Source organism: Accipiter gentilis, chromosome 8 (assembly GCF_929443795.1).
Source record: "Accipiter gentilis chromosome 8, bAccGen1.1, whole genome shotgun sequence".
In the NCBI taxonomy this organism is placed as follows: domain Eukaryota; kingdom Metazoa; phylum Chordata; class Aves; order Accipitriformes; family Accipitridae; genus Astur; species Astur gentilis.
In genome coordinates this window covers 10,402,695-10,423,070 of record NC_064887.1, presented here as the reverse complement: position 1 = coordinate 10,423,070, position 20,376 = coordinate 10,402,695, and the positions used below count along the sequence as shown (strand labels likewise).

Sequence of the window (20,376 nt, the reverse complement as noted above, 5' to 3'; positions counted from 1 at the left end):
TTGTGCCAGCACATCCAGCCGCCATCGATAAAACCTGCCTGCCGTGGGGTGCTCGCTTAGCCAAGCAGCCTCGAGAAGACATATCCATCAGCCGGCTTCACCTCCGATCTCCATACCTCACGGTGCTCCGAGCACCCGAGCCACAGATTAGTTTCTCCTATGAGCAAAACCTCCAGGTTGCCCTGAAGCGACTGCTATGGTTCAGTAATATCGCATTTCAGAAGAAATGGTAAAAGAAAGAAATCGCCTGTGTGTGTGGGTAACACGAAGGACATGACTGCGTCAGCCAGCTTCACCCTGAATTCAGCTACAACTTTGTTGAGCCTGAGTACACAAAAAACACCAAAAGATTCCCACCCTGCCACGGATTTGCATCCGTAGTTTGTGAGGAGAAAAACTTGGGTCACTCCATATCCTGGAATAAGTTAAAGGAAAGCGGAAGGATTTTTCTCCTCCTGATGAGGTCCAGGAGGAAAGCAGTAAATGCACCTGGCTCACACTTGCTCAGTCACAGCCTCTAGTCACATGGCAAGTAATAAGCTGATAAAAGCCAGTTTCTTCAGTTACATTCAATCATATTTCAAGGTCACTGGGTAAAAGCCCATTGTGTAAAAGATACAAACTCACCTCACCTCAGTTGCTAAACTAAGTCTGTTCCAGCCACAGCAGCTGAGGAGCTCCATATCAGGGGTGAGGCCAATATTCCCGTGCAAACCCACAGTCGTCCTTGCACGCCGACCAGCCCCAGCGTGGTGAAGCTCGGCACAGCAGAGCCGTGCAGAGACCCGTCACAGCCACGGCAGGAGGGCTGGGCATGAAGCACGAATGGAAATGGCTGTGTATGAAAGCACTAGGCAGAATAACAGAAAGCAAAGATGGCAAAAATGGCCTGTATCCATGACCAATGGCACAAGTGACAGCGGTAAAACTGGTGAACGCTGAGGAAAGCGCTGGTTATATCAAGGCTGGTGGCCCCTGTGCCAAGAAGACCACGGTGCAGATGGCTCACCGGCAGAACACGTGTGCTCTGGTGGTAGGAAGATGGAGCAAGGTGGCATCACCTTGTACCTGCCATTCCTCTCCCCGTCTTTAATGGATTGTAACCCCTTAGCTTCCCATTTCAGGTGAGACCTGAGCTATAGATTGCCACCCAGTGAGCTGAGACAGTACCGAACCTCCAGGAAAGACGAGGTGCCAGTCAAGCCCCTTTCCTCTCTTCTTCTGTGCTGAGACCTGAAGCAGTTTGTGATCAGACCACCACAGCCAGAGACTGAATGAACAAAACTGGCTGCAAATGCAGCTGACCCTGCACTGTGACCCACCAGAAACTCCTTTGCTCCTTATGGCCACGGAAAATGTACCCACGGGAAATATTTGGCAGGGCCATGGAAACGCACAGACATCTCACCAGTGAGAACAGGAGCAAATCACAAGTGCAATTTAAAATTCACACTCCGAGCTTGCAAAGGACAGAGGATTTAAAGTTAAAGAAAGGCTTAGCGGCACCAGATATCTGGATTCGGCGCCTAAGTTTGATGTGCAGGGCTGTGCAGAGCTCAAGCCAGCTAGGTGAGAGGACAACCTTTCGCTGGCATCATCACCTTGAGAAAGCAGCCGGAGAGCATCTGCCAGAAAAGGCAGTTCATGGATCCTCAGCGCCAGGAGCCGTCGGCAGTGCTGGAAGCCTCCCCCAGCCTCGTCCCTCCTGCATGCACCGTCACGAGTCCATCCTGCTTCTTGAGAGCACTACTGCTGCCTAGAAAGGCTTTGCAGGAAGACCTGCTATTTTTTAGGCAAAAGACATGAAAATCTGTGATATTGAATTGATAATGTAAAAAAAAGAATAATTTTTAAATAAATGATTATTAAAAAAAAAAAAAGATTGCAGCAGGTTCTCACGGAAGAGCATGAATGGAGCTTAGGAAAGTGAGGAGCTCAGGGGCCAGCCTCAGCCATCGGGATTACCCCACTTCCCTGAGCTGGTCTGGGTGGGTGAGCAGGGACTTCAGTATACGGCAGATTATTTTATACACCATACTGTCTGGCAAAAAAAGCATATGAAAAAAACAAGCATCAGGCCAGACTACAGTCTAATCCAATTATTATTTTCTGGGCTCAAAAGCAGAAGAGATCCAAGTGCCATTTCTCTTTTCAAATTTCTTGTTCCTTTGAAAACCAGGACCTTTCAGAGGTAAACTCTCCCAGGAAGAAAAATATTTCCTTCAGAAAAAAATCAGAAACTTGTTGAACCCCATATTAGAATCTGAATGATGATGCTACTCCCTTCCTTTGTAATGAATTCGACCAAAAGGACAAATTTGAATGTATAATGAGAAAGATATATTTTGAAAATACATTTAAGCTTTTGTGTGAAGGCAGTCCTTGTCAAATGGCAGCTCAATCAGCACACAGTTTTAGCGGTTGCCCTCATTTATATACATAAGGATCAGGACTCTAGAAAGTAAAATGAAAATAAGATTTCTCAGTAAACGTGCTTTTCCATGTGCTTTTCCATCTCTATTCCCTGCTCTTCAGCAATGTTGGCTTTCCGCCTGTGCCAGGAAAACCGGATCCCAGTTCGCCTTATTTTCGCTTCTGAGTTAATCCAATTTATTTTGGCCTGAGCCAGCTCCTCTCAAAGAAGTGGGAACGCCGGCACGACGGTACGGCACCTGCTTTGCAGGGGACGCTCGCTGCGGCTGCAGCCCCTGCGCTGGGGCAGCCCGGGCGAACGCCCGCACGCTCCAGCTGCCTGTCCCCTCTTCAGACGCGAGGTGCAGCTCTCGAGTTGAAATCAGAGATATCCCTGCAACAGAGAGAGACAGAGGATGCTTATTAAAATGTAAAACGTTATAAACCCACGAGACGCCGCAAGCTCTTTGGAAGGTGGTGTTAGGATACAAAATTATCTTGATAAATTGAAAAAAATGCTGAAGTGAATGGGATGCGAGTCCACGAGCACAAGCACAAAGCACAAGAGCGGGCACAGCCGTTGCACAAAACCTAGGGCAGAGACCGCTGAATAGGCAGCAATCTCTCCAAAAGGTATTTTGTAGATATAGAGGCTGACAAAAGTAGTACGAATCAATAATATCCTGTTGTTGTAATCAAAGCAAACATCATACTTGCATGCATAAATACAAATATTTCTCAAAAATTTTTCGCTTGCATCTCCTTTCACTAGATGAAATGAGACAGTGTCCTTCAACCCTGTTTGGAGATAGAAGTATAAAGGCAACTGCATTTACTCCAAAATGTACCTCACCTACATATTATAAAGTGTAAAATGAGAAAATTTTTAATCAAAATAGCTGAAGTCACTAGAAGCAAATGACATACATCTCTGTATTGGGGTCAATTTTCTTTTAAAGGTAAGATTTGAAAAAAGCACTGTCTAAAAAGGAGGGGATGAACCTTGGCATGCAAATGTGAAAGATTAAAGCAAGAACATCCGATGAACAAGAGCACAAGGCTGAAATCACGGTGTACCCACTGAAAGGGAGCACATAAACAGGAATCAAACTAGGGGAACTTGGCATAACAGTCCTCACGTAAATAAATGGCAGTTGCCAAATTGCATTTGGGTAGATACAGATTACATAGCATAAGGCACTCCCTGGGGTTTCTTAAGCCCTGACATAGGTTGCCCGGGGAATCTGCATTTTCAGAGGTTTCAAGAGCAGGTCACCATTTTTGCTGCATAATCTAAATGCCCAAAGAAGGCAGTGAATATGGGTGTCCTGGTTTCGGCTGAGATAGGGTTAATTTCCTTCCTAGTAGCTGGTACAGTGCTCTGGTTTGGATTTAGGAAGAGAGTAATATTGATAATACACTGATGTTTTAGTTGTTGCTGACCGGTGCTTACACTGAGTCAAGGACTTTTCAACTTCTCATGCTGCCCTGCTGGCAAGGAGCCTGGGGGGGCACAAGAACCTGGGAGGGGACACAGCAGGGTACCTCTGGTCTGGTTTTTGGGAGTGGCCTGAATCAGGGGTAGAGGAAAAGTTGCACTGCTGCTTTCCCAGCTAGATTGTCCAACACGTCAATGTTCCTGGCCCTGGGACAGAAAAGCCAGACTGCTCCGGCCTTCACCCTGTTCAGTCATTGCTTGCCCCGGGACTTCTAGGATTTGCTAAAATCTGCCTCTTCATGTCTGAAGAGGAAAAAGAAAGGTGCTCTGCAGCATTCCCATCCTCCTCTCTGTGTTGTGCTTGTGGCTTCTTGGCGCGGGAAGGGAGTGGAGTTGGGTTCCCCCTGCAGTCACATACCCAAACCCAGCATCAGATCTGCACACTAAGGTCTCCTTGGTGCTAACACCCTCGGACGCCAGGAGCTAGAGTCATACTCTTCTAAATAACATCATGCATGGCAGCCCAGCTCCCAGGCTCCCCAAGCCACATGGGCCAGCACCGTATGCCAGGCCAGCCAGCCTGTGTCCTGCATCCCACATCCTGCACCCCATGTCCCGTATCCCATATCCTGCATCCTGCACCCCACATCCCGCATCCTGCATCACCCCACATCCCACTTCTTGCGTCCCACATTCCGTATCTCATATCCTGCACCCTGCATCCCACATCCTGCCTCATCCCGTGTCCTGCATCCCCCACCTTCCATGGCTGCTCTGCTTCTGAACTGGAGAGCTGGGCTGAGGCTGCAACAGAGCTGCTGGGGCAACTGTGTCCCAGTGCCAGAGTGAGCCGGACTTTTCCAGAATGTAATTTCTGAGACCGCCTCCCTCCAGGTACCTTTCTTCTCCTAGCCATTAGAGACATGGTAGTAATAAAAAGGCCTGGTCACATGGGATGTATAACTCAGAGCAAGAAAGACAGTCAGTGACTAGATGCGGAGAGGTTGCCTCATTCTTTAATCCTTCCCTACTTTCTACAAAAAGGGTAATTGCAAAGATGATGAGCTGACCTCGGACAGCCTGATTCAGACCTTCAGATAACTAATTTGACAAGAACTTGTGAGAGGGGCTATGCGGGATGCAACAGCGTAAGTCTTTGTTTCAGTTAAAAAGATCTTGGATTTTTCTCTTTTCTACAGCTTGGTCTTTCAGATGATGCCATCTACTCCCGCAGTTATTCCTTTCCCCACAGATTGTTGTTATAGCTGTGCAGCCCCATCCTGGTCACACAAAGGGTACCCGTCCATCGCTGGCTGGTGGTGGTACTTTCTCGCACTCTGCCAAGCACGACGGGAGCAGCAGAACCAGCGGCGAGAGCAGGTTGCTCGCGCTGCTGGGGGATGCGGTCCCTGCCCAGGACCCACGCTGCTCTCCAGGCAAACCCATTATCAGATGGTACCAGCAATTTCCATCTAAACCCCACTGGGATTTCACACTGGAAGCAGCCTGTAAATTAAATGAGTATTGCAACATATTTGTAAGACAGCTGTATTAAATGCTTCCAGATATAAATTCATCCTCAAGACATGTGTGGTCAGATGGGATCCAGGCAGCTCACATTACTCTGCAACACTTGCTGGGCTCTTGCCATGATTTCCTCATATATCATGTGTTTGGAAGCTTGAAACTTTTTTTTTTTTTTTTTGTCATTACAGCTACATTTCATCTGTCAGCACCAAGCACGGCAGGAACACACAGGGACAGATGGACCTGGACTCTTCTTCCTATCTGAATAAACACAGGCACAGGCAGGAAAGCGGCTGCTGCAAGTTCACATTCTGGGGCAAAGTACCAATTTGCCACCTAAATTTCACCTGCTCGGTAAACCAGTTCTTCTGCAATGAATGCCAACGGTATGAGTTAAGGCAGAGAGGAAGATCCACTCCTTCTTCTGTTTAGGTGTCTAAATTAAGTGAAGAGACACCCAACACCCTGAAAGCAACTTCCGCAGCCTGATGCGTCGGTGGCTGTGATACGATGGGAATTCTTCAGTGTAACTTTTTTTTTTTTTTTTTTTTTTTTTTTTACATTTATGGCCTGACCTGTCATGGCATACACTGCCATCACGTGGACATCCACAGCATCGAGCCAACTGTGCAGAGGCTCTTTGCAAATATTTGACAACCTTCGAATGCCCTTTAACACACAGCTGTAGTTTTGCCAGCCCCAGATGTCCAGGAGGTCGAACCGAGCCCCTGTGCACCCTGCCAACCTGCCCAGACCTCTCTGGCTATCAGGAGTCTCTTGTAGCTGCTTTGTCATGCTGAGATCTTCTTTCGGAGGCTCCGTACTTCAGCTGGGACACCTCTCCTTGTGCTAAGCAGACTGTTTCTGGCTTTGTCCCAATCCCTTACAATGACCAGACCAGTGCTGTTCCCTTTCACTTTTCTCCACTTGCAGATCTGTGGACACTTCACTTTCCCTTTTTAACTTCCATGGTTTCTTCTCCTGCAAAAATCCCTGAGTTATCTTCCCCAGGCTGTGCTAAAGAGTGTCAGACCAAATGTTCATGGCCCCTCTTACCATGAAATCTGTGAAATACGTGAGAAAGGCATTTTTCTCCCCTCCACCAGTGAAACAGAAAATGCAGAGTCTGGATCAGGCACCCTCTTTTGCCATCACCCAAGCTCACATTCTTGTTCCAAATCCCCCAAAATATGGGTTTAGCCACTCTGTCCCCTATGTTCCCTCCCTATCAGCTCAATGCTTGACATCTCACTTGACCTTCAAGACAACCCATATCCCCTTGGCTCCATGCTTGACAGTTGTTACTGGTTATTAAATAACTATCAGGGAGCCAGATGGGTAAAAATCCACCCTGTTCTGTAACCTATTGTCAAACCCATTGTTCCGGGACTTTGTCACCAGTGAGAATTTCTATGTTGTTGTAAAAGTTTCATCTGAGGCCATGTCAGCAACTCCACCAGTCTGGCCCCTCCACCTGTGGATCTTGGGGGATTTCTGCGTTATTTTGTAAGTGATTGTTGAAGGGTGCCACAGAACACCCCAAAACAGCTCCACTGGCGCTGACCAAAGGCTCAAACCCCAACTCTCCCTGTTTTCCTTACGTGGACCTTGAAAGGCACCCAACCACATGACATTGCTGGATTTATGAGCGTGCTGCAGGTCTTCACATGAGGGACCCACAGTAGTAATCCCACCTTCCAATGTCCTCAGCCCCATGGAGCTCCCCTTCTCCTCCCTCCATAGTCAGAGGCAAGGCCAGATAAAAGGCTAGCTTTTTGTGGGCTGTTTCCTAGAGGGGGGTCTCTGAAAGAGCCTAGAGGCCATTCTAGAGCTGGTTGAGAGGAAAAAAATCCTGGAGGAAGGACAGCTCTGGGGCAGAGTCCATGATGCGTTGGAGATGGGGAATGGGGTCTCTTGTAGCATACACCACTCAAACCTGACTTCAAGGTTAATCCCAAGCATCGAGGCAGATCTGTCCAAACTCTCTCTGTGACCTCATCTGATAACAAGAGAAAGCCCATGGTAACATTGGTCTCCTCACACCCTTCACCTCCCTGGCTATTTAGGTCAGGCCACATTTTGAAGGCAGCTTGCAGAACCATAGATCTGGCTCAGACGGCCCAAAAGTGGCTCCTTGTGCCACATGTTCATCCTCCTCCTCCTCCTCCTCAGGTAGGCAAGAAGCATCAGCAGGAGCCTCCTGACCAACTGCAACCCACACACTCCCCAGCCAGCTGGCCAACCAGCCAACCAGCCTGCACTGCCTCCTCTCCTGATGGGAAGCCCATTAATCACAGTGCTGCAGGACAGGAGGAGGATCATAGGAAGAGCTAGAGGTACTAGATGTGTCTCCTACACCTTCCATAGCCGTGATGTCCCTGGATTCAGGTGCTCCTGCTCAGGAGTGTGAAGTTGTCATGGCAGATTGGGTCCCTCTTGCTTTGGGCTACAGCCAAAGCCTTCCCTAAGAAATGCCTAACCTGACAGACTGCAGCCTTCTGCCTCCTAAAGAACAATCTTTATCTCTCCTCTGAACTTTCACACAGATCCAGCTGGCTCGGCATAACGAGATACACTTAGTTTCATGAAGATGGCCAACTGTGTGAAAAGCTAACGCTGTGCAGTGCCTTTCAGGGACGTTCTCCAAGGCAACGCAAGCAGAGACACCGTGTTCTTTAAATTTTAAAATTGTTGACGGATGCGGCTGTAATGACTTACCAGGCTCCGGCTCAAAGGATGCAGCATGTCAACAATTGATGGGGAGAAAGCAGGACGACAAATGGCAGCCAGAGAATATAACTTCTCCTTCCTCTTCTTCCCAGTCTGAAGAACCAGAGACACCATCTTCATGTAAGTTACAGGGGTCCGGTTCAGGGGACAGTCACACCGGGGAGCTGAAGGAATGTGCTAGGACAAGGCTCGAGCAGCCAAAGCACTCAAGTCTGGGGAGATATAAGAGATTTTCAGCTGTCACCATTGTCCCTTTCCAATGCATCTTCCTGCCATGCTAACAAAAGCCCGGTGCCATGCAGACAGCTGTAGTTTTGACTGGGTCACCTTATCCCAGCTGAGGAACTTATGCAATCACTATTTCTAGGGAAATGCGGAAGAAACTTAGTGTTAGAAACAACATGGGCAGACTAGAAAAAGTGTATTTGCAGCCCAGGAACAGACAAAGAGTAGATCACAGAGTTGGTGTCTTTCAAGAGAAAAGTGTGTTTCTAGAGCAGTCTTCTACTACCAGCATGCAGAAGCAATGGACAGACCCCATCTTCAGCCCAAACTTTAGCAGGCATCTGGACACACAGGGTAGGAGCCGGCTGTTAGCCAGCTGACATGCCCAGTGCCTTTTGTGCCCTCAGTTAGGGGGCTTTACACTGTGACCTCCCAAGAGGGGTTGAAAGCTCAGAGAAGTTGCGTGTGAAAATTTCAGGTGAAAAGGGAGTTGCTTTAACAACGCTTCTTCCTGAGGAGTGCCGTGCACCACATCGAAGCATTTCTGCCGTCTGTTGATTTTTGTCTCGAAGAGGACAGGGTAAGTCCAGCTTTCACAGCTGGGCACCTCCCCATGCTACACCCGAACTGGCATACACCGTGACCTTCAGCCTGTTCGCTACGAGCAACATATAACAACAGATGAGCCATATATCGACAATCCCTTGCATGCGTTTGTAGCAGCCGTTTCACACCTCCCTGAGACTCAAATATAAATCATACCTAGGGCTTCATCTTTGCAATCATTAATTAATAGGCCACAAGCCACCTGAGGGAAAAGTTACTCACTTCACTAACTTGCAGACATTTTTGTGGAGTCAGGTAATTCCCAGAGAGTGGGTCTTGTAAGATTTTTTCATACATTCTTTCTGTCTAAAAAGTTTAAATATTTTCATTGGGCTTGTGCAGATTCACTTCAGCCAACAAACTCCGTGTCTCTGTTGCTATAAAAAGCATACATGTCAGCAATGAATACCAGATAAACAGTAGGGTTTTTCAGTAAAATGACTCTGTTAGCAGAAAATGTGGGTTTCAATTGGCCATGGTGTAATTTAGACTAAAACCTAAAGTGGCCAAACATCAGAAGACCCTCGTCTCGGAGACATGTTAAATTGAAGAGAAACACCCACAAAATTCAGCAGTCCCTGTGTAGTAGCCCATCAGACTGCCAGGTTCAGCAGCTGATGACCCATCTGATCCTCATAATATCCCAACATCCAAATGAGAAATGCTTTCAGCCCATCTAGGGATCCTCCTCTTCGGATTAGCCTGGAAGTCACTCACACGTGGCAGGCTTCCAGCCCAAGTCCTCCACCAACCCTGCAATTCCCTCCAAGCCATTCCAGGCTTCTGCACCTACGGCACGTGAGCCCAGGTAACCGGCAGGATCTGCTCAGCGATTGCTAGAAGGGATCCTACCTGGGGCCCAACCAAGCACTGCATTGGAGAGGTAAATGCGGTAAGGTGGAGCTTTTTGGGGGAGGATGGTGAGATGCCGTGTAGACAGGGGAAGGAGGAATCGCCAGGACTGCAGAGAGAACATGACCTTACCATCACGCCTCCCTATCAGCTTAGACATGCCCTCAATCTTGCTGCAGCTCATTTTACTGCTCTGCTGCGCTCCCTCTCCTTGACTTATCTATTGACCACAGCAATTCTGGGCAGCAGTTTTGTCTCCTGGCTTGTCTACGGCAGGACCTCTTGGATGCTGCAGTCCCTCAGAGCACTGCTTTTACAGCTGAAGGCAGCTGCATCTGTCCAACCCGTGTGTTGGGCGGAGGTGGCCCACTTGCTCCTCACTTCACATGGGTGGATGAACAGCTTCCAGCCCTGAACTGGCTGAGGACAGCCCGGAGCTCAGCTAGAGCCCGAGCCTGGCTACCTCTCACCTACTGCCTCCTATGGCTTCGTCCACGTGGGCATGGATGACTGACTGTTTTCACTCGCTGCTGGAACGTACGGGACTTCAGAGACAGTGGGAAATATGTACAGGTTGTTTGTTAACAAGCCGCTTCCATCCACAGGTTGCTGGAAGCAGGTCAAAGGGTGAGTGGGAGTAGTAGGCAATCGGGCTGCTGGCCAAGCTGACGCATTGATTACCGTGATGTTCCTGCTGCTATAAATTGCTGTCAGCAGTGCTTCACCAGGCTTAGCTCCAGCAGAGCAGGAGAGAGAGGATTTTTACCTGCAACTAGCTCCCCATCAGGCACGAGCGTGGGAGGAGCAGAAGAGGAGCAGGCAGGACAAGGCAGTGTCAGGCATCTCAGGCACAGGGCCAGCATGGCATCTCTGCTGGACAACATAGCCAGACCTTCTGCTGTCATTTTGCAGCTCTCTGTGGTGCTTGGTGTCATCTTCGTGCTGCTGAAGGTGGCCCAGTTCTACAAGAGGAGGAAGAAACTCATCAAGGCTCTGGAGGCATTCCCTGGTCCCCCGAAACACTGGCTCTATGGCCACAATCACCTGGTAAGGAGGTAGCTGGGCTCAGTCAGGGTGGGTTTGTCCCAACAACTGTGGAAGATATCAGTCAGGATGTGAGGGGGCACCGGGTGGGCTGTGCATGTCCCCTGCTAGTGTTCCTTCCTACAGGAGAGGACCTCTTCGCACAGGGAGTGCCAAGACTTTCGTAGGGCAGGCAGAAAGGGTGCCTGGGTATGAGATGGACACCATTTTGATAAAAAACAGAGCCATGTTGTTTGGGATCATGTGCTTAAAGATGGCGTTAGGTGATTTCTGGGACTTTCATGAAATTATTAAATATGAGCAACCATAAAATGTCTCTCTTCTGCATTAAACCTTCTACCAATAAGAGTCTCTCCCCCTACATTCAGTTAAGAAGACACGACCACAAAAGCAGGGCATTTTATCGCAAGCATTTTCATCCTTCTACAGTGCAAATGTTTTTGCTTTCATGTTGCATGCCCACCTTGCGCTGCTGAATTTGGAGAACAGGGCTGTAACAACAGCCTTGGTCTCCCTGGCCTGTTCACTGGGCATCCTGGCATTGCCCATGCCACCAGTAGCTCCCAAGCATGACACCAAGCTGCTCCGAGCCCAGGCTGTCCTAACACAGCTCAACTGCAGCCAGGCGCCAGCTAGGGACTCTCCATGGAGCTGCCTTGTGCTGCAGGGACTCGGTGGCTCAGGCAGGTTTGCCACCTCTGCATGGTCCCTTTGCCATGCCCAGCATCTCCTCCACCTGCAACACAGAAAGCTTCCCTGTGACAAGTCCACCCACTCTCTCCCCATTTCCCAGGAGAAGACGTCTTGCATGTGCTTTCCACGAGACAGCAAGTTTAGCCTCTGCTGTCCCCAGCACGTCCTTCTTTTTCTGCCTGAATTCAGTCCCTGCTTAACTGTCGTTGCAGTTAAATACCACTAAAATATTAAATCAGATCGTGTCATGGGGAGAAGAATACCCCTATGCCTTTCCCAGATGGCTTGGACCAGTCCTGCCTTCTCTAGTAATCCACCATCCTGAATATGCCAAAAGCATATTTGGCCAAACAGGTAAGTGTCTACATCTGGTTTGGGGAAGTCATGTACCTGACACTTCCCTACGGCGAGAATCATGGGAAACTTGCCTGGAGTCATCCCCTCTGCCAGCTTTTTTCACAGCTATTGCAATTCCTCCTTTGCTCCCCTTCGAAGACTCCCAGCCTGCTCCAGGTTTCACGGAGCAGTTTCTATTCTCATGCAAAACGGTGACCATGTGCCTGTTCCTCCCAGTCCACTGTCTCCATTATCAGTGGTCTTGCTGTCTTCTATGGCATCTACCACCACCACCATCTGTGTTTGCCAGTAAACCCAGTGATGTGGGTGAGTTGGCATGGCAATGGGTCTCAGAAGACATCTCTAGTCTTCTCCTCTGCTCCTTTCTGTGGAGCGTGATGCCTGTGAGTGGTACGTACATGGGCATCTCTGTAACTTCCACCCGTTGATCTCAACTTTGAGATTTGCCATGGCCATTTCTTTTCCACACGCAATTTTCATTATACCTTTCTCTGGTTTTCTCAAGTCCACTAAGGTCATACATGTAGAAGACTGCTTTTAAACTCCACCTCTAGTGTTAGAGTATTTTTCATATTGAAATTAGATTAATTCCACATTGTGATTTAGAGGATGAACTCTAATGTCAATTTATTTTGAATTTTCTTTTTTGTTATGTTGAATTCATTAGCCATTCATACTGTTCTGGTATCTACTTTGTTTTACAGATAGCAAGTCTGATGTACCCTACAAATTCCTAGTTCCCTGGATCGGTAAGTCATTCTCTTCCATTATCCCTTTCAGCTGTATTGCATGTTTCAGCGGCTTCTCTTTTGTCTTCCGTTATTTGCTTTCTTCCATTCTAAAACCAGGGCTTGCAAATTAGAGTTTGTTTGAGTCTGAGCATTAGTACCAGTGATGTCCACCTAGTCGTGGAGCACATCAGGTGGCTTTGCCTTGGATCACACACCCTGGCCTTGACAAAGCAACCTTCCGTTTGCTCAGGGACTGAATGCTACCGTGGATAACTGGGGTGAGACACACCAAGGACAGGGAGGTTCATGGTTTGCAAGCATCTTTGAGGTAGCCCTCCAGGGTCCTGCTAACAACTGTCAGCGTGTGCTGCAAAAGGCACCCAAGTATTTCATTTGGGGCAGAAAAACCCATCTGAGAGAGCAAGTCCTGTGCCTCTGCCATCAGGGGTATGGTTTCAGGGTAGATTAGGTGTGCACAGCTGGTTGCAGTGAAGGACACGTGGGCACGCTTCTCCTCCATCCAAGTACCACTGCTGCGAACGGCCTCAGAGAGACTGGAGAAAAGGCTCCACCAGATCCTGCATATTAGTCTGCGCTTGACCAAAAGCAGTAGTAAGGCTGTCAGAGCCGGGATCAGAGTCTGGAGGAGCCAACTGCGCCTTTTCTGGTTTTGTCTCCAGGGCAGGGACTGCTGAACTTGGGTGGAACCAAATGGTTCCAGCATCGGAAGTTGCTCACACCGGCCTTTCATTACGATGTGCTGAAATCTTATGTGGCCCTGATGTCAGAATCGGTCAAAGTGATGCTGGTAAGAATCACCACCCCTGCTACTTTTACCTTTCAGCTGTGCACTGGCAAAAATAATCAGGTCTGGGAATGACTGAGGGAAAGAGATTGGACTTAGATGGTTCCTAGAATTTCATTGAACTTTTTGGGTAGTTTTGAAGTTCTGAAATTGCTCTGCTCACATTCCTCTGGCCATTCCACTTATTCTCTCTTCTACCTGCTTTCCAGTAAAATCAATCACTGCTAGAATATCCTTCCCTAGCCCAGTAATGGTAAACCTGGAAAAAGAAATGCACAGAAGAGTTGATTAGATTCACGGAATATATAGTGAACTAGGGCATCTGCTTGCAGAAAAGAAACTAATTAGCGGTGTGGATCTGGGAAGAGGGACAGGAAAATATGACCTGATCGTAGATGGTAGTCTGCACCTCCTTACCCCTGTTTCCATCACTAGGATAAATGGGAAAAGAAGAACACAGAGAAGAAGTCAGTGGAGCTCTTTCAAGACATCAGCTTGATGACGCTAGACAGCATCATGAAATGCGCCTTCAGTTGTAATACCAACTGTCAGACTCAGAGGTCAGTGCCTAAGCTTTCAAATTCTGGGAAAGCAAGTGCTACCGTTTTCCCACTCATGTTGCTAACACGAGCTTTAACCTTGGTCTCCTTCCAGCAACTCAGACTATTATATCAGAGCTGTTTATGACCTGAGCTACCTCATAAGCAATAGAATCCAGACTTTTTCTTACAAGGATGTCTTCTATGACTTGACTCACAAAGGCCGTGAGTTTCGGGATGCCTGCAAGCTGGCCCACGCCCACACAGGTATTTCTGCCCCTTTCTCACCAGCCCTGCCTCCTAGCTGAACTTCTCCCCCACTTGCATCTGGAGCAGCTTGGAGAGGGTTTGCAGCATGCACTGGCCAGAGGGTGACACATTCAACAGAGTCCAAGCTGCTGATCAAGCAGACAACTACACGAGCTCTCTGGAGGGGCAGGACACTTCTAACAGATTGATCATTCTTCTATACAGATAAGGTAATAAAAGAAAGAAAGATGTTGCTCTCCAGTGAGAAGGAACTTGACAAGATCCAGAAGAAGAAACACCTGGATTTTCTGGACATTCTTCTTTGTACCAAGGTGAGTGTTTGAAATAATCATATCAAATGCCAAAGAACATACCTGCCTGGCACCGAGGATGGGTCAGCAGGGAGCTCATCACCCCTGACTGGAGTTGCTGGCAACAGTTTCCCCACTCCAGATTTCCTAGCCCAGGGAAAGGCGGATGGAAAGGGAATGAAATACAAATGTGTGAGATGCAGTGACTGAACATACAAAACTCAGACAGACTTTCATCTTCCTTGTTCATTTTCACTAAGCACATTAATAGTTTAAAATAAGTGAGCTGTCAGAAACCAGAGAAGAATGGGTTCTTTGAAAAGGTTACAAGAAGGCCACCATGGCTATAGTCCTCCTAAGAGATTTGGTTTCTTACCTTCTGTAGTTTTACCTTCACACACATCTTCAGATACTCTGGACAGAAGCTGCCATTTTGGTGTTCAGGAAGGAGACACATGCTGTGCTCACTCCATCCTTCTGGAGCCACTGCTTTCTTTTGTGTCTCAGTCTGAAACAAAAGTAGTCCAACTCAAACTACTGAAAAACATAGGGACCCGTGGTAGGGGATCAAATAGGGTGTCCTTCCGAAGGGCTGGGAATGGGTATCCCAACAAAGCCCAACTATGTAGCTCTGTTGACTGCAGAGTCGGTAATTAGAAGGTCTCACATATATTGGATATATTTTCTACTGGCTTACTTCCTGATGTACAGGGAGATACAAGAGACACCAAACCGGGCCCTTCTTCATCATCATCCAGGGTTCTTTTTATACCCAAAGGAGCAAGTCCAATTAATGTGCACTCAAGAAAGATATGCTCTCCTCTTCGTTAGGATGCAAACGGAGTTGGGCTATCTGATGAGGACCTGCGTGCCGAGGTGGACACGTTCATGTTTGCAGGTCATGATACCACAGCCAGCGGGATCTCCTGGCTTTTCTACTGCCTGTCATTATACCCAGAGTACCAGCAACGGTGCAGGGAGGAGATCCAGGGGATCCTGGGAGACCGAGATACCATTGAGTGGTGAGCTAGGACTTCTTATTCCTTTACTTTGAACTCTTTTCACTTATCCTTTAAGGTCTTTGACAGTCCCCAACATCCTTCTCTCTAAATTTGAGAGATACAGATTTGATGGGTGGACTGTTCAGTGGAAGAAGAATTGGTTGGATGGTCACATCCAGAGGGTAGTGGTCAGTGGCTCAATGTCCGCATGGAGATCAGTGACAAGTGGTGTCCCTCAGGGGTCCATATTGAGACCAGTACTGTTTAATATCTTCATCAGTGACATGGACAGTGGGATCGAGTGCACCTTCAGCGAGTTTGCAGACATCACCAATCTGAGTGGTGTGGCTGACATGCCTGGTGGATGGGATGCCATCCAGAGGGACCTGGACAAGCTTGAGAAGTGGGCCCATGTGAACCTCATGAGGTTCAACAGCCAAGTGCAAGGTCCTGCACCTGGGTCGGGGCAACCCCTGGTATCAATACAAGCTGGGGGATGAAGGGACTGAGAACAGTCCTGCCGAGAGGGACTTGGGGGTACTGGTGGATGAAAAGCTGGATATGAGCTGGCAATGTGTGCTTACAGCCCAGAAGGCCAACCGTATCCTGGGCTGCATAAAAAGGATCGTGGCCAGCAGGTCAAGGGAGGTGATTCTGCTCCTCTGAGACCCCACTTGGAGTACTGTGTTCAGATCTGAGGCCCACAACATAAGAAGGACACGGACCTGTTGGAACATGTCCAGAGAAGGGCCACAAAAATGGTCAGAGGGATGGAACACCTCTCCTGTGAAGAAGGGCTGAGAGTTGGGGTTGTTCAGCCTGGAGAAGAGAAGGCTCTGGGGAGACCTTATTGCAGCCTTTCAGTACTTAAAGGGGGCCTATAGGAAAGTTGTGGACAAACTTTTTAGCAGGGCCTGTTGTGATAGGACAAGGGGTAATGGTTGTAAACCAAAAGAGGGTAAATTTTGACTAGATATAAGGAAGAAATTTTTACAATGAGGGTGGTGAAACACTGGAGCAGGTTGCCCAGAGAGGTTGTAGATGCCCCATCCCTGGCAATATTCAAGGTCAGGTCGGACAGGGCTCTGAGCAACCTGATCTAGTCGAAGATGTCCCTGCTTACTACAGAGGGGTCGGACTAGACGACCTTTAAAGGTCCCTTCCAACCCAAACTCTTCTGTGATTCTATGATGCTGAGAAGGAAACTTCAGCTACCTCATATTGCATCCGCACTGGGGCATTTTGCTTTTCACATAGCAATGCTGGCAGCAAAGGGAGGACTAGGAGGAGAAACCCCAACAGAAGATGGGAGACATGGCAATCCAGTCCACCCAGTGTGCAGCACAGGCTGTGGCTGCTGGTGTCTCCATTGCTGTCACTCAAACACAGCCTAACCCTCCGGTTTGCTTTCAGGGAGGACCTTGGGAAGATGACTTACACCACAATGTGCATCAAAGAGAGCTTGCGCCTATTCCCACCGGTTCCTTCTGTGTCCCGATACCTCTCTAAACCTGTCACATTTCCCGATGGACGCAGCTTGCCAGCAGGTCTGTTGAGTTTGTTCATCTTTCATGCTGCTGTCCGTGACAAGTGGGGCATCCTTTCTAGAGCTGCTGGGGGACGGGCGGCTGGTGGGGCTTCCAGTCTCCCTTTTCTCTCCAAAGGGCTGTACAGAGCCACCACAGCTTGCCATCCCAGTGAGACCAGAAAGGTGGCTGGAAAGAGTCCAAGGACATGCTCCAGGGCACTGTGGGGGTTCACAGAGCTCAAAGGGGACTTGCAGAGTGTTGCTACTGGCCAAGAGTAAAAGTTCATCACTGGTACCAAAATGGGGGCCAGCTCTGAGGCCATTGTTTCTTCCATGTGAGGGTTTCAGGAGGTGACCTGCCTGGATAGGCTGGGCATCATCCCTGCCAGATCTCCTGCAACAGCCCCTACAGAGCCCAAGAAGGGAAACACCTCTCCTGGGTCTTCACTCTGAGGTGTCATGAGCTTTTTTCCATTTTTCTTTTACAGGCTGCCAGGTTGGAGTGAACATATTTGCTATTCACAGGAACCGGGATGTGTGGGAGGACCCTGAGGTATTTCACCTTTATAACAAGGAGAGGAAGATGATCTCTGAGCCCAGACATCCACTCCCCTTGAACAAGGCAGCCTGTGACTCCCTGCCATGTTTTTTTTCCCTCTTACTCCAACAATCCATATCTAAATGCAAAGTTCAATGAAGTTACCAAACATCCCAAAGGCTTTGGACATGACAAAGTGCTGGGAAAGGATGCTGAATAGTCTATCTTTATGCATGGTGACACAGAGATACTCAGACTGCTTTCAGCTACCCTGGATAGACTTAGGTCCCAGCGTGGTATGAGAAGTCCCAAGCCCTCCAGGCAGTGTGTGATTTGAAGCTGATATCTTAGAGGCTTCAAGGAAAGAAATAGCTGGGAAACCTGAAGTAGGGTGCACAGCTGCCTCTCTCCAGATCCTGGAGACCCAGGATCAAGTATTTCTGGGCTGGAGGGAGTCTGACTTGATCGTTGCTGCCATGGATGATAAAACACCTGCAGGCATCTTGCGTGCTGTAGTGGGTCATCTGGATATCTCCAAGACAAAGGTCCACACAGCCACCAACGTCCTCTTCTCATCCACCTAGTGGCTTTGTAGACAGATGCCTGTCAGCTGCAGCTCCCCCACGAGCAGCAGAGGCCACATCCAGCCCTACCTTGGGGACCAGGAAAGAACCTTCTGCTGCTCATATCAGACCAAACACTGACCAAACAGCCTTTGTTTTTCCCACAGGTTTATGATCCCCTGAGGTTTTCTCCGGAGAACTCAGCACAGAGGCACTCCCACGCTTTCATGCCTTTCTCCGCTGGATCCAGGTGGGACATCATTCATCTCTCTCCTTCCCCCTAGGTTGCCTTGCATGGGAGACCTAGCTCAGAGCCGAGCTCCTGAAACTAATCCTCCCTCCATGCCTATAAGCCAAGTTGGCTTGGCCAACTCAGGCAGGCTTTCCGTAACAGGATCTCCACCGTGCTCCATCAGCTCCAGAGCATTTCCCACACCCCAAGCTCTGTGGTCACGGTAGAGTTTCACACACTTTTCTTGTGGCTTTGTGGAGATGTTTACATTTTCTGTTGCCTGCATTGGGAACACAGGCTCCCTTGTTTCAGGGTGAATACTCAGTGCACCTCAAAGCCAAGCTAGGTGCAAGTCTCCCATGCTGTATCCATACACAAATGCAGGATACCGAGGTCTCGGTAACTTGCAAGAGGAGATAGATACTCCACACAGAGCCAAAAATAACCTTTCTGAGGTGTCTGGGTCTTTAGCTGGATCCATGCAGCTCTTTCTAGTGAAGTAAGCCCTGGTTCTCTCTCTCTCATACCTTTTTTTCAATGGTTATTAATAAAACCCAGCAATACCCCACAGCAGAGCTAGGTGCATTTTGGTGGGGCATCAGGGCATTCCTAGGTAAGATGTGGCGTCATCCTCGCAGCAGCTGGAGGTCCCCCAGCTCGCACATGGGCTGAGCCCAGCTCGGGGGCGGTCGGGGATGAAGGCAGCAATTGCGGCATTTGTCATCCTCTCCCCAGGAACTGCATCGGGCAGCAGTTTGCCATGAATGAGATAAAGGTAGCGCTGGCCTTGACCTTGCTCCGCTTCGAGCTCTGCCCCAACCCATCCATGCCTCCCACACCGATACAGCAGCTCATCCTCAAGTCCAGGAACGGGTTCCACCTGCATTTGAAGAAGATTCACTGATCCCAGGGGGTACCACAGCAAGGGGCAAGAGCTTTCCCAAGGACCACCCTCCACCCAGAGGTTTAAGAGGGGGACACCCTGGCTTACCTCAGACCTTTCCGACGTTAACACACACACCCCCCCTCGCTGCCATTCAGGGGGACACGCTGAGCCACCTCGCACACGCACCGAACCCAGCAGGTCCAGGTCTTCTCCTTGCACGGGGAGCAGCGCTGCCGAGGGGGTTTCACGGCACGGCTGTGACTCAGCCTGCACCTCCGCGGGCATCCTCCGTGTCCCGCTCACCTCCTCACCTCCAACCTGCACTTGCACGCTGCCTGCCGGGACTTCTGTCACCCGCCTGTGTATTTGCACCGTTGCCAGCTCCCCGCTCAGGCACGGCAGCGAACAACGCCGGCGGGGTTCGCACGGCTGTCTAAAGCCTGGCCACTGCCCGAGCACAACAACCCTTCCCTGCCTCCAGCCTGGGTGAACCAGGGCAGGAGAGATCTTCCCCACAGCCACGCTGCATCCCCACGCACCACCCTCCATGTTATTTCCCCTAACCTGTTCTGGGGCTGGCACCGTGCCCGCCATTATAGAGATGAAGGCCAGTGGGTTTTTCTGCCCCGGCACTGAACTTCCTTGAGCTGAGGGTGCTCAGGGAACCAGAGCAGAGACATATCGCCAGCTAACCTGGAGAAAGCACTCTCTGCACCGAAAACAATGTGTGATCAGCCTTATCCTCCTCGCTGAAATGAGAATAAAGCCTTGTGGAGCTGCTGCTCTAATGTGGTTTGGCGTCCTTTGCATTTGGGGGGCCAGGGGGGTACAGGATGAGTCCCAGCAGCCCGTAGGCAAGGCTGTGCCCAAGGGTGCAGCCCTGCAAGTGTTTTCTCAAGCCACAAGGGCTGTTTCAGCGGGTTTGCCCCCTGCTGAGGCTGAGGAGCCTGTTTCCACCCCTCCTGTGCCGTGGGTCACCAAGCCCTCACCTCTGCCTCTGGGAATTTCTGTGGTAAGGAAGCAACTGAAATGATCTGAGGTCAAACAAAGCAAGACAGAAATCACCACACGCCCTCCCAAATGCTGGTGGCAAGAACAAAATCAGCTTG

At 49.3% G+C, this 20,376-nt stretch overlaps 1 protein-coding gene and 1 long non-coding RNA gene across 2 annotated transcripts; one reads left to right on the top strand and one right to left on the bottom strand.

Moving 5' to 3' along the window:
• Positions 1-2,293: 2,293 nt before the first annotated feature.
• LOC126041667 (uncharacterized) lies at positions 2,294-10,645 on the bottom strand. Its single transcript, XR_007506968.1, has 3 exons — positions 10,557-10,645; positions 8,096-8,319; positions 2,294-2,806 (listed from the first exon to the last, which is right to left on the bottom strand). It is a non-coding gene; the product is annotated as an uncharacterized LOC126041667 (long non-coding RNA).
• Positions 10,632-20,055, top strand: LOC126041666 (cytochrome P450 4B1-like). Its single transcript, XM_049807664.1, has 12 exons — positions 10,632-10,837; positions 11,740-11,881; positions 12,589-12,633; positions 13,296-13,423; positions 13,856-13,980; positions 14,075-14,226; positions 14,434-14,540; positions 15,351-15,541; positions 16,934-17,067; positions 17,537-17,601; positions 18,317-18,399; positions 19,117-20,055. Exons 1-12 carry the CDS (start codon positions 10,652-10,654, stop codon positions 19,283-19,285), a joined length of 1,527 nt encoding a protein of 508 aa, XP_049663621.1. The 5' UTR covers positions 10,632-10,651; the 3' UTR covers positions 19,286-20,055.
• The last annotated feature ends 321 nt before the right edge of the window (positions 20,056-20,376 follow it).

What these genes read in the sequence shown, in the direction of transcription:
- LOC126041666 (XM_049807664.1), top strand. Translation starts at nt 10,652, where the DNA reads ATGGCATCTCTGCTGGACAACATAGCCAGACCTTCTGCTGTCATTTTG. An exon ending in ATTCCTAGTTCCCTGGATCG is followed by an intron (nt 12,634 to 13,295) that starts GTAAGTCATTCT and finishes TTTTGTCTCCAG; the next exon opens with GGCAGGGACTGCTGAACTTG. An exon ending in GACCGAGATACCATTGAGTG is followed by an intron (nt 15,542 to 16,933) that starts GTGAGCTAGGAC and finishes GTTTGCTTTCAG; the next exon opens with GGAGGACCTTGGGAAGATGA.